Source organism: Charadrius vociferus, unplaced genomic scaffold (genome assembly GCF_000708025.1).
Source record: "Charadrius vociferus isolate BGI_N301 unplaced genomic scaffold, ASM70802v2 scaffold407, whole genome shotgun sequence".
NCBI lineage: Eukaryota > Metazoa > Chordata > Aves > Charadriiformes > Charadriidae > Charadrius > Charadrius vociferus.
In genome coordinates, this window is record NW_009649852.1 from 1,644,146 (window position 1) to 1,657,088 (window position 12,943).

Genomic DNA, 12,943 nt, shown 5'->3' on the forward strand with positions numbered 1-12,943 from the left:
TCCCTTTCTTTTTCTCCTCGCTGCATGATAATTTCATATGATGCTGATAATTAGTTTATGAGAATATGGTGGGGTAGGGTCGAGATCCTTACTTAAGTCAAGAGGGGGCACAGCTTCCCTGGATAGGCCAGATAGCTGCCCAAAAGAGAAATTAAATGTTTGATGTTATCTGTCTGTGACAATCCACGACATTATTGTCCAGATGCTGTGACAATTTCTTCAGCATTTTTCTGGTGTTCCAGGCTGAGCTGGGACTGGATCTGCCCGATTTCTCTGTTTTCCCTTCCTAAGATCCTCCAGAAACCCCCAACCTCTGCGAATTATGGGGTTAATCGATGAAAGTTCAGTGATTCCTTGGCTGGTCTTTTCAGTATCCTAGTGTGAACTTCCCAGACCTTCCTAAAATGAGTATTTCTACCTTTTGTATATACATACATGAATTATTTGCTTTCCTCTTCCCCAGCTTGGGGACTAGGTTTTTCTCTCACAGATCTGACTCAGTCCCAGACTACGGCCAGGCATGGGGATTCTCTGTATTTTTGCTACAAACTGGGTCTATTTGATGAGCATTTTCCAGGAACGGGTTTCGGGTTGCCAGAGGCAGTATGAGTGAATTTCAAGAGAAGCATTTAGTGGGTTTTAATACACATTTTTTGTTGGCATTCTGCAAACAGTCACCAATTCCACATGGGACCACCCCTATCCCCTCTGCTGAAAAACCTGCCCCTTTAACAGCAGCAGACGACCAGGAGAAACCCTCTGGGCTTTGATTGCAGCAGAGCGGTGGCCAGGAGCACCGTCAGGGAGAGATCTAGATGAGATAAATAGACCAAGGGGATGCTAGGTTATTTAAAAGCTTTATCTGTGCTCTTTTCCAGAAGAATGAGCATTGTGCTTAGCTATAAAGCACCTCTCAGCTCCATAAATGCCTTGGATCCTTCACCACTCAGAAAAGACAGCGACGAACCAGGTTCTCTGAATCTTTGGCAAACTCTGCTGATGGTTTTCTTCTCCAGCCTGCAGAGATTTGAACCAGAACTGAATATTCAGCCTGGAGAAGAGAAGACTCTGGGGACACCCTATAGCCCCTTCCAGTATCTGAAGGGAGCCTACAAGAAAGCTGGGGAGGGACTTTTTACAAGGGCACGTAGTGATAGGACGAGGGGGAATGGCTTCAAACTGGAAGAGGGGAGATTGAGATTAGATATTGGGAAGAAATGTTTCCCTGTGTGGGTGGTGAGGCGCTGGGGCAGGTTGCTCCGAGAAGCTGTGGCTGCCCCCTCCCTGGAGGTGTTCAAGGCCAGGTTGGACGGGGCTTGGAGCAACCTGGGCTGGTGGGAGGTGTCCCTGCCCATGGCAGGGGGGTGGAACTGGATGGTCTTCAAGGTCCCTTCCAACCCAAACCATTCTATTATTCTATGATTCACAGGTTGAAGGCTACAGCCCAGCAGATAGGTGGTTTATTGGGAAGAGTTTAAAATGCCAGGAACAAGAGGTAACGGGCACAAACTTGACCATAGGAAGTTTCATCTCAACCTGAGGAGGGCGTTCTCTGCTATGAGGGTGGCAGAGCAGTGGCACAGGCTGCCCAGAAAGGTGGGGGAGTCTCCCCCTCTGGAGCCATTCCAAACCCGCCTGGACGCCATCCTGTGCCACTGCTGGAGGTGCCCCTGCTCTGGCGGGGGGTGGCACTGGGGGAGCTCCAGAGGTCCCCTCCAACCCTGACCAGTCTGGGATTCTGGGAACCACACCAGTGCGGTTGCCTACAAGATGTAATGTGTTGAAAACCCTCGTGGAGATGGAGGTTTGGAACCTGGGTTCCTCTGGCCCAAGCCAGGGCTCTAATAATGAGTAAATTGGATGAACAAATAGAGGTGCTATGGTTTTCTAGGCAGAGATCTTCCTCACACCTCCCTGATATTTCTGGTTCAAGCAACTCCCAGTACTGCACCTCAGCTTTTGTGAACCCCATTTTGAGGTGCTGGTCTCCATCCCTGCCTTGTGTAAGACATTGTGGGGAGGGTTATCCCAGTCATGAGCTGGTCCTCACCACGTCAAGCGCTGGAAATGCAATTGTACCCCTTTTTGAGCCTTCATTTATGCTTAGTGGGACTGCAAGTCACCCAGCTCCCCCTCTGCTGCTGGATGGATGGAGTCTGTGCCTTGGCCAGGGACACCGGAAGAGCTGCTGTGTTAAGCTGTCTCAATTTAATACAGTTGACAAGAGCAATTACTGAATTTGCTGCTCTCACCATTTGCACCACCGTTTGTCACTCCTTGGTAACGAGGTAGGCGTCATCCCGGGCTGGGACACTGGTGTCACATCTTCTGCCTGAGTAACGACTGGCCCCTGGCAAGGGGCTGCCGGGAAGGGCTGGGTTATCTCTCATCAGGGATGGAGGAGATGGCCTTGGCCAAGCTTTGAGGAAATCATATGATCCTGGGAAACTTTTCAAATTCCTCCCTATCCTATTTTCTTCGAGTGTGCATCTCTGTCGAGCGTTGTGCTGATCCCCACACTGTCTCTCATCCCATTTCTGCCATTTCCCCAGCTCCTACACAGCTGAGCAGCGTCTTGGGTGCGCGGAACCTTGTCCTGGACACAGCCATGCTCTAGTGCTGTGGACTCTCCCAGTTGATGGGTTTGAGGGGTGAAACAGCCCTCCGTGGGTGTTAGCACTGAACATCATCACTTCTCTGTTCTGGCCCGCCCTGAGGAAGTCCCAGCTGTGCCGAGCTGGGTGTGCGCTTTCAGAGATATATGAAGGAACCAGAGAAAATCCAGAGGAGACAGCGATGGATTTATTAGGGGTTTAGAAAATGCAACCTAGGAGGGAGAAGTTGAATCTGTTGGGCTTGTTTACTCCAGAAAAGGGAAGGTCAAAGGGTAACGGATAAGTTAAAAAAAAAAAAAAAAAAAAGGTTGCTGTCATGAAGATAACAGTCAGGTTTTCCCCTCTGTCTCCTGAGGAAAGACAAGAGGAAGAGTGTTTCTTTGCAAATGAGAAGATTTGAGCTGGCTGCTCTGAATGGTTTCCCGGTGCTCTGACCACTGGGCTGGGCAGCATGGACCAAAGGGGAAGGCCAGCTCTGAGAGGGTTAGTCCAGATTTAATTTGGTGTTCCATCTCTTTCTAGTCTGAAGGTGGCAGGCGGTAACTTGTTGAGGTACTTTGGGGTGGTGTCTCACCATCCTGGGTACCACTGCTCTGCCAACATCATGCTCTCCTGGCTACTGGGGGATGCTGGGCAGCTTTTGGCACAGAAAGCTTGTTGGGGCTGGATGAAAAACACATGGGTCTGGGTTAGATCCACCAAGAAAATGCTTTCAGGGCTGATAACAGAGGAGGAGGAACTGGATCGATCAGGGGAAGGTTCTGGGCTGGAAACCTCAGGCTCTTAGAGACCTCAGATGACTACAGCAGCAGTGCCGGTGGTTGGAGGCTCCTCTGCAGGACAGAAGTACCTACCTGCTGGCCAGACTTGTCATTTAGGGAGGTCTGCTGCTTGCCTGGAGCCGAGATCCATGATGTCATGGAAAAAAATTGCTCAGGCTTATCCAAACTTCCAGATTCCCTTGGCTGTTATCCATGTGATCATCACCAACTCAGCCAGGGGACACCACCAGCAGATGAAGATGAATACAGAACTCAGGGTTTGAGGGAGTGGGGATCCATGTGGTGATCTCCATCCTTCCAGCCAAACGGAAAAATCCAAATGGGTAACAATTTCCTGGTGCAGATGCTACAGGGGCTGAGTAAGGTGATGGTCTATCACAGAGGAAAACTGACAGCAAGTATGTCCACAGAAGCAGATGGAGCTGCCGCTGTCATGAGATGGGTGAGCTCAGGATCAGGAGTAAGGCAAGGAAAGTGAACAGCAGTTATGTCTCAGGGCTTCAGGAAAGCAGATTTTCACTTGTTTGGAGACTTGCTAGGCAGAATCATCCAGGAGCAGCCATGGAGGGTTCCCAGGAGAGTGAGGCTTTACAGAGAAAGCCATCTCCTAGACTTTTTTGTGCCCCAGCATGGTTGGGGAAGTAAATGGAGAGCCCAGGGGAGCAGCAGGACTGCTCAGAGAAGCTGGAACATTTACAGTCATGGAGTCAGATGGGTTTCACCGGAGGGTGATGAAGGAGCTGACCAATATCTTTGCAAAGTCAGTCTCTATCATCTCTGAAAAATTGTGATGATCTGAGTCCCAGACAACCAGAAAAGGCTGAGAAGGTGCGGGCTTGTGGGCAAAGGGATGTTAGATAGGCTGAAAGCTGGTGGGACTGCCAGGCTCAGAGGGTAGCGATCAATAGCTCGACGTCCAGCTGATGGCTGGTAGCAAGGGGATTTATTGATCTTCAGGGATCAATACCGGGGCTGGTATTGTCCAATATCTTCATCCATGATGTGTATGATGAGGCGGAATGCATCTCAGCAAGCCTGAAGGAGTTATTAAATTAGAAGAGGTGACATGATGAATGGGACAGCATCAACCAAAGGGACCTTGAGAAACATGACGATTGGGTCAACGGAAACCTTTGGAAGGTTCATCAAGAAATATGAGGTACTTTGCACCTAGGTCAAAATAAAGCCATTCACCAGTACAGGCTGGGAACTGCCTGTGTGAGTAGGGACCCACCGAAAAGGATTACAGTGCACGCCGAGTTGAATATAGGCCAATACACCACTCTCATCAAGAGAAAGGCAAACCACATGCTGACCAGCAGCAGAAGGATCTTGAGAGATTTTATCCCCTATATTCAGTCCTGGTGAGCCCACACCTGGGACATAGTCAAAAGTTTTGGACTTCCCAGTTCGATAGGGATGGGGAAAAACTGGAGAGGGGCTGGGGAGGACCTGGGGCACGTGGTAAATGGGAAGAGGTTGAGGGAGCTGGGTTTGTTTGGTCTAGCCAAAAGGATGTTAAGGGCAATCTAACAGCATTTTACAGCTACCTGAAGGGCAGAGAGAATGGAGCTAAACTCTTCTCAGCCACAGCAGCCAGCATGACAAGGGGCAATGGCCACAAGATGTGGTTTGGGAGCTTCAAGCTGGATACTGGAAAAAGCATTTTTCACCAGAAAGGTGGTGCAGCCCTGGCACAGGTCACCAAGGACTCTGTGGTGTCTCCATCCTTGGAGGTTTTTCTACGTCAGGTCAAAGCTGCAGTTGCCATCATAGAATCATGGAAGTGTGTGGGTTGGACCTTTAAAGGCCATCTAGTCCAACCACCTGCCATAAGCAGGAACATCTTCAACTAGATCAGGTTGCTCAGAGCCTTGTCCAACCTGGCCTGAAATATTTCCAGGGATGGGGCATCTCCCACCTCTCTGGGCAGCCTGAGAGTGTTGGTGATGGTTTTGCTGACTAGATGACCTCCAGAGGTATCTTTGAATATTTTTGTGACTCCTGACCCTCAAGGCAGGACAGTTGAGCTCTCAAGGGGCTGCTACAATGCTATATTTAGAGACTGCTTGTTGTTGAGACTGCTTAGATGTCCAGTTCTGGGCTCCCCAGTTCAAGAAAGACAGGGAACTGCTGGGGAGGGTCCAGCAAAGGGCAACAAAGATGATTAGGGGACTGGAGCACCTTTCTTATGAGGAAAGGCTGAGGGGCTTGGGTCTCTTTAGTCTAGAGAAAAGAAGATTGAGGGGGGATCTTATTAATACATACAAATACTTAATGGGAGGATGCCAGGGGGATGGGAGCAGTCTTTTTTCAGTGGCGCCCAGTGATAGGACGAGGGGTAATGGGCATAAACTTGAACATAGGAAGTTCCATCTTAACATGAGAAGGAACTTCTTTACTTTGAGGGTAGTGGAGCACTGGAACAGGCTGCCCAGAGAGGTGGGGGAGTCTCCCACTCTGGAGACATTCAAAACCCGCCTGGACGCTGTCCTGTGTAACGTGCTGTAGGTGACCCTGCTCTAGCAGAAGGGTTGGACTAGATGATCTCCAGAGGTCCCTTCCAACCCTAACAATTCTGTGAATTCTGTGAATACCCAACCTCCTTGCACCCTGCAAAGCCTTCTTGTAGTTGGGGAAACAGCCTCCCCTCCCTGATTTAATTCATCCTCTTGACCTTGTGCAATTCTCACCAGTCCTAAAGACACTGTTTTATCTTCAGGTCTGCGACCCCTGGTACTACAAAGCACCGCACAGAAACATCCAGTGCATTCAGCTCCTGGTCTGGACGTTTTTGCTATACCTGCCTTGTTGTAGCTTATCTCCTTTAGCCTTGCTGGAGCACAAAGGAGCAAGACTGAAGCAAGTCAATGGACTTATGGCACAGCTGGATTGACTCACGTTAACCTCCCCTATGCAATTTATGGCAGCTGCCTAAGGTATATCCTTAAGTGCTTTATAAAATCTATTTTAAGCTGTCTCCAGGGGAATATCTCCTCTGGGGAAAACCTGGCAAAGCATAACAGCACAGGGTGGATTTTGCTGATGCTACACCTTCCTTTGCTTCTGTTTTTTTTTTTTTTTTTTTTTTTTTTGCAATCCTCCTACCAGGCTGCCCTTTGCTCTCCATCAAACACTCCTCCTCTCACCTTGGTGCTGGAAACCTTTTCATATTTCCTGGGTTTTATCTCCCCCCCGCTGACAACGGGAGCTAGCCTCTCCAAACTGCCTCTTTTTAATCTTCTCTTGCAAGTCAGTCCCTTTCAACAGTGTTCTGGGAGAGCACAGAGGAGGAGAAGAGGAAGAAAGTGCTTTTATTTCTCTTTATAGAAGCTCCAGCCCAAATTAATGGAAATTACCACAGCAAAAGCATAATAACAGGCCTATAGCTAAGCACAAAGCTAAGACACGCTCCTTGCAATTGCCTTGGATGCTTACCTACAGGGAAGGCTCCTCTGCTGGAGTGGTAACAAGGAAAGGAAGAATTCAGACTGTACCATCTTGTGCATTGCCGGAAAAAAAATCTCTATAGATGTAATCGAAGTTTTCCAGGTGGAAAATGGATGCAGAGTCCCGAGCCCAGCAATGAGAATAGGCCATGCAGGGATTGAGCTGGCTGGGCCATCCTGTGGGATGCTTCCGCATCCACCATGAGCCCAGCAGAAGTGGCCATCGCTCCAGCTGGATGGCCGAGAGATGGTGTGTCCTGCCTGCCGCCCGAAATAGTACCGTGAAGCCAAGGGAGGTCATTGAACTCCCTGTTTATTTTTGCTTGATGCTGTTTGTGAACAAATTTACTAGACAAATTGCTGTGTCAGGGTTTTTTTTTTCCCCTCCTCGTTTTCTCCTCCTTATAAGCAGCATCACTGTTTCCGTAATCATGAGGATTAAGCAACAGCCTCTGCAATCTGGGGGGCTTTCAGAAAGGCTGCAGTCATCCCTCTGAGGGTCTCCCTCTGACTTATAACAGGAGAAGTCTGGTGCTACGCTGTCTGCTTTGCAAGAGCGCAGCTACCCCTCTGAGCTCGTCCCCACCGCCGCCCAACAGCCCGGCAGGGCAGACCCACGCAGCACAGGGCGAGCAAAGGGTCGGCAGCAATTCTGCAGAAGGATTGCGCTGGTGGATCAAAACACAGAGGCCAGGACTCCTTGGACTTGTGCGGTGGCCACCGGCCAGGCTGTGCTGCTCTGGTGCTGGAGCATGGTCTGGTCCCCATCTGAAGTCAGCTGTCCCAAGGGTAGGGAGGTGCAGCCTTTCTGACTTTATAAAGTCACTCTGCAACCCCATCCAGGGTCATCCCCAGCAAAGCGCATTGCAGCTCTTGACTTGCTGCGCTGTACAAAGCAAATTGTGGTGGTTTGTTGTGGTTTGGAAAGTACCTTGGAGCGACTTGAGTTTATACTGAACCACACATGAAACCATTTGCGAGCTGAGGACTTGCGCTTAGCCAGGAAAGAACCTTCTTCGCCGCCGGATGCAGCGAGGAGGCCACAAAACCATGGGCTGCCAAGAGCTGGAGGGACCACTGTGAACATCATGGCCCATCTCTTCCCTACTCATGTCCAAAGAACCTCCTTCCTATTTGTAGTCTGTTTTAGCAACAGATGCTACCTAGTCATGACTTGAAAACCCAGAATAGTGCCAAAGTCCCCCAGATTTGGCTTTCTGGTGCTCACGATGAGCATATGCTACTCATCCTTCCTTGAACGGGTCCACCTACATCTTTTCAGGATGCACTCTCACGTCTGTCTTCTAACACCTTCTTTTAAGCCAGAAGTCACTTCTCTGTGTAGACACCTGTGAACAGGGCTGTAGACTCTCTTAACCATCTCCTCAGTGAAAAAATGCACTGCACAAAAATATGAAAAAAAAACCCAACTAAAAAAATAAAATAAAATTAGTCTCTCACTCCGAAGTATGTTAATTGGGTCTCTTAAAGCAGCTGGGCAAACAGTCTGGTGGAATATCTAAACCAGCCACTTCACCACTGGCCTTTCCACCCTCCACTACCACACCTCTCCGCACACCCCAGACCTCCCCATAGGACTATTTGCCAGGGTGTGAGGAGTTAATGACATTTCTCCGCTGTGTATTTCTTTTCTCTTCTGCATATTTGGGCTGAACTTAGAAGTTCTGGTTTCTCTCCTGAATTCCTTTCTGGAGCCAAAAACGACAAGTTACCCAATGGTCTGTGGTTGCACACTGATGGTATGAGACCAGCGACACAATTTGTGCTTGGGTGGAAAGGAGCCCTGAGATGGGAAGAATGCAGAAAATAGAGGCCGCTGCACCAAAATAACACCAGACTCAACTTTCACTCCATAATTACAGCTGCATCTGACAGTGACCCCTTCAAGGAGCACAGCAAAGCTGTCTGGCTCTGTGGTCAAATGGCTGAGCCACAAGCTCTGCCCAGTCTGCAGGAGGGCTGGGTTCAACCTCCCTTTCTGGTCCTGCATCTCTGGGAAAAGTTCTGCCTTTCTCAGACTGGAAAACAGGGAAGGAGCCTTAACACTCACATGCTTCAGCAAGCTCCTGTGGCAAGTACTGATCATGCGAAAATAAGAATTGATATTATCATTGCTGCAAAATGTGGCCGTGTTGCCAAAGCTCTACAAGTCTGCGGGTATCGGTGTTTCTCTCCCAGGCTGGACCTGAGGTTCCTTTTGATGTCCTCCCTTCCCCAGAACCCTCATCCCTGCCCCTTGCCACCAAAGCAGCATCTACACAGCAGCAGGGTGAAGCATTTGAGTTGGTCCTTGCAACGGTCCACAGCCTGGGACAAAACTCCCACCAATGTCAGCTGGAGCTGAATGAAGCCTTCAAGCAAGAAAGACCATCTAACACCATGAGAGCAAAAGGAACAAGCACAAATGACGTTTTGGGGGCAAGGACAGACCATCACTCATGGAGATGTATGGGTTCAGTACAAAACCATTTATTAAAAATGATTTATTTTTTTAAAAAAAAACCACAAAACTCTTCAGCTATATGGTTAATGCTCAGGACATAAATCCAGAAGACTGTGTCCAAAGGTTAATGTGTGTGGACTAGTCCACGTGAAGGAGCAAGCTACACCATTGAGGTGGAGGTGGCAGGCGTAGAACAGCATATGGACAGACTCCCATGGCACTACAAGAGTAGGACATCCCACCCAGAAGATTAGGAAGCAGCCCCGTCGTCTATCTCTCCAAGCATCCATCCTTCACAGTTCAAGCGTGGGGTGATTCACACGGCTTCGCCTCCCCGAACACAGATCGCAATTCACATTTTTGGCATCACACTTTGGATTCTGGGCTCTTTATGGAGTTTCCTGCCAGTTTCTCCTTCTCTGGGTCTGCCTTTGTCTTTGGTGCGTCACTGGCTTCCCTCTCCTGCCGTCTGAGAATCATATACACACTCACGAAACACAGGAAAGCGCCCACCTCAAAGAAAAACTGGAGACCAAGATACCTGTGGTGTGGAAACACAAGAAATCAGGGCACCAAGCACTAACACCCAGTGTCCCCAGGCACCCAGCAGATACTGAACATGGGGATGGGCTCCTTGGGCACGTTCAGCAGTGTGGAAGAAACAGATGCAAGCCTGGGTCCCGAGAAGGGTGGCAGGAAGAGGAGGAATAGCTAGGAAGAGCTACGAATAGCTACTTCTCTTTGGTGTTACGTTAACAGATCGCACATCTTGGTAAAAATGAGGCATACAAAAACATGTCTTGGGGTTGAGGGTGAATAGGACTTGCTACAGCTACTGGACAGGGAATCACTTAACGACGAATTTGCAACATGGATGGAAGACCACCTACAGCTCCCTTCCAGCCTCCCTACCATGCTCAGTCTGGATGTGGTGTTCTCTGTGTGTTGAGCTGAGCTGTTCTGTTGGAAGATGAACACCAGGGTGCAAGTCACCCTACATGGACCCTGCACCACCGCACAGGCAGCTTTAAGGCTGGAGTCACCCCTGCTACTGCATTACCTCCACGGAGAAGGTGTCAGGACAGGCTGCTTCCATGTATGCTCGTGAAATAAGTAATCATAGTGTCATCAAACAGCCCAGGTTGGAAGGGACCTCAGAAGATCATCTTGTCCAACATTTCATGGGAAAGGGAGCCTATCTAGCACCTTGTCCACTTGCGTCTTGAAAACCCACAGCAATGGGGACTCCACCACATCCCTGGGGAGGTTGTTCCAGTGAAGGATTGTTCTTACTGTAATGCAGGAAGTGCTTCTGGACATGGACCTCTGTGCTCTATAGCATCAAGTTAGCATGATCCTTGGCATGGTTTTGGCTTGTACCAATGACTTCCCTCCAAACCATTCCTAAGCACTCCTGGGAGTTAGCACTGGCCGGGGGATGCCAGTGTCCCTGTTTGCTTACTATGGCATATACAACAACTTATCCCACGTCAGAGGTGGCCTGATGCCACTTTCCCCCTGGGTTTCCCTCTGCAGCCCCAGCCCTTATCCTGACCACCCATTCCTACCTTTGCCTGAAGAGGTTATTGTCGTAGTATCTGCAGGCTGCCTTCCTGTCGCACTTCTTCTCCCAGAGGATGCAGGTTGTGTCAATGGCGCTGCCGTACAGAACCGGCCCCGGCATCCACGCTGGAAGCAGAGGGTCAGAGGGGGGTTTGTTACGTTATGAGAGCACCTCTGTTGGGACAGACCCAACTGTGGTTACTTTCCCATGCCTTACGGTGGAAAGTGGCCGGGGACGGTTTTCTTTGCCCATGAAGCCACTGGTCCTGCACAACACACCAAGGGCTGGTTGTGTGTTTGCACCCCACCGACATGCGAGAAGATCCTTCTATCTCATTGCTGTTTGGTAACCATAGAATCATAGAATGGCTTAGGTTGGAAGAGACCTTGAAGATCACCTAGTTCCAACCCCCCTGCCATGGGCAGGGACACCTCCCACCACACCAGGGGCTCCAAGCCCCGTCCACCCTGGCCTTGAACACCTCCAGGGATGGGGCAGCCACAGCTGCTCTGGGCAGCCTGCACCAGGGGCTCACTACCCCTCACAGTACAGAGTTTCTTCCTCATATCTCATCTAAACCTGCCCTCTTCCAGTTTGAAGCCATTCCCCCTCGTCCTATCACTACATGCCCTTGTAAAAAGTCCCTCCACAGCTCTTCTGTAGGCCCCCTTTAGGGACTGAAAGGCCACTATAAGGTCTCCCCAGAGCCGGGGACCATAAGGGACCATCGTTCATCCCAGGAATGATGCTCACCTCCTTCATGCACTATGCATGTACCCTCCTTCCCGTGACTGCAGTGGCACGTTCTGGGGGCCTCCAAGTGAAAATGAATTTTCACCATAGGAAAAATAACTAGTGGGATCGCAGGATGTGTTTTGCAGCCACCCTGATAAGCTGGAGGCAAACATGGGAGTACCTGCGCACAGCCAAGGGCGCCCTCCTGGACCTAAACTTATTCCCTGCACTCTTCTATTTAGCTGCGTAAATGTACCCCCATGGAGATGCCTCATCCCCTCCCCACCATGTGCAGCCCCCCAGACCCTGCAAGGCAGCATCTTTCCCTGGCTCCGGAAAGGCTTTGATCAGTCTGAATAAACAGCACTTCTGCAGCCCTGGGGCTGCTCAGGGATGAAATCCCCAAGAGCTGCCACGATTTTCCAGGACGGCATTTCAACACACTTTAATTTACCTAAAACTCTCAGCAGCATGAACTGTATCCCCACCGCAAACGATTTGTCTTCAGGCTGGATGCTCCTGAAAAACAAAATGGAAAGTGTGCCCTCTGGTATTCTTGCAAGCATGGATGTTCCCTTCCCCGGCGTCACACGAAGCCTTACGGTACCTCACCCACAGAGTCATCCTTCAACCCAAGCACCAAGGACCCCAGGCAGCTCCCATTTACATCAGCAGAAATGACGAAGCTTCATTCATTAGGGCTAGAAGCATACCACAGCCTTTTCTTGGCCTGAAAAACCTACCGAACTCCGTAAGAGACGGGGAGGAGCTCAGCTAAGTATTTTTGCTTTTAATTTAAGGAATCTGTATGAACAAAACACAAACTGAAACCAATATAGCCGCTGGCTTTGCCAAACATGAGCAATACAAGGGATGCTTTTGGTAACTGAAAGAGAAAAGTGATTTATCCATTGAGGAAGTGGGTTTTTTTTTGAGCTGGGATGCCCCGGTGTGTGTTTTGGTGGTACCCCAGTTTTCTGAAATAAATGTTTCGGGCTGTGGTTCCCGCTGAGGCCACACATAGGAGAGGACTGGGTGGCAGAGGACGTCCAGGTCAGCACACCTCAGGGGACTCAGCTTCCCTTTCCTCTCTGTCTGCCTGGTGTACGCATAGCTCACTCATGGCATAAATGGTGATAAATGCCTGGGAGGCAGGGTAAAAACAGGTTTTAACCACAGCTTTTCCCTAAAAATAAACTGGCTGGAGTGCTTTGACTACAGAATCAACATAGAATCATGGAAGGGTTTCGGTTGGAAGGGACCTAGTTCCAACCCCCTGCCCTGGGCAGGGACACCTCCCACCAGCCCAGGTTGCTCCAAGCCCCGTCCAACCT

General features: G+C 49.8%; 1 protein-coding gene across 1 annotated transcript in view; it reads right to left on the reverse strand.

The window, feature by feature from the left end:
• Window positions 1–9,563: 9,563 nt before the first annotated feature.
• SLCO2B1 (solute carrier organic anion transporter family, member 2B1) overlaps window positions 9,564–12,943 on the reverse strand; it is a 53,139-nt gene continuing 49,759 nt past the window's right edge. Inside the window, exons 12-14 of the mRNA XM_009891002.1 lie at window positions 12,064–12,128; window positions 10,879–10,999; window positions 9,564–9,851 (exon numbers count right to left, since the gene is read on the reverse strand). Coding sequence (XP_009889304.1) covers window positions 9,677–9,851; window positions 10,879–10,999; window positions 12,064–12,128 — 361 coding nt within the window. The 3' untranslated portion in view covers window positions 9,564–9,676. The remainder of the gene's footprint in view (window positions 9,852–10,878; window positions 11,000–12,063; window positions 12,129–12,943) is intronic.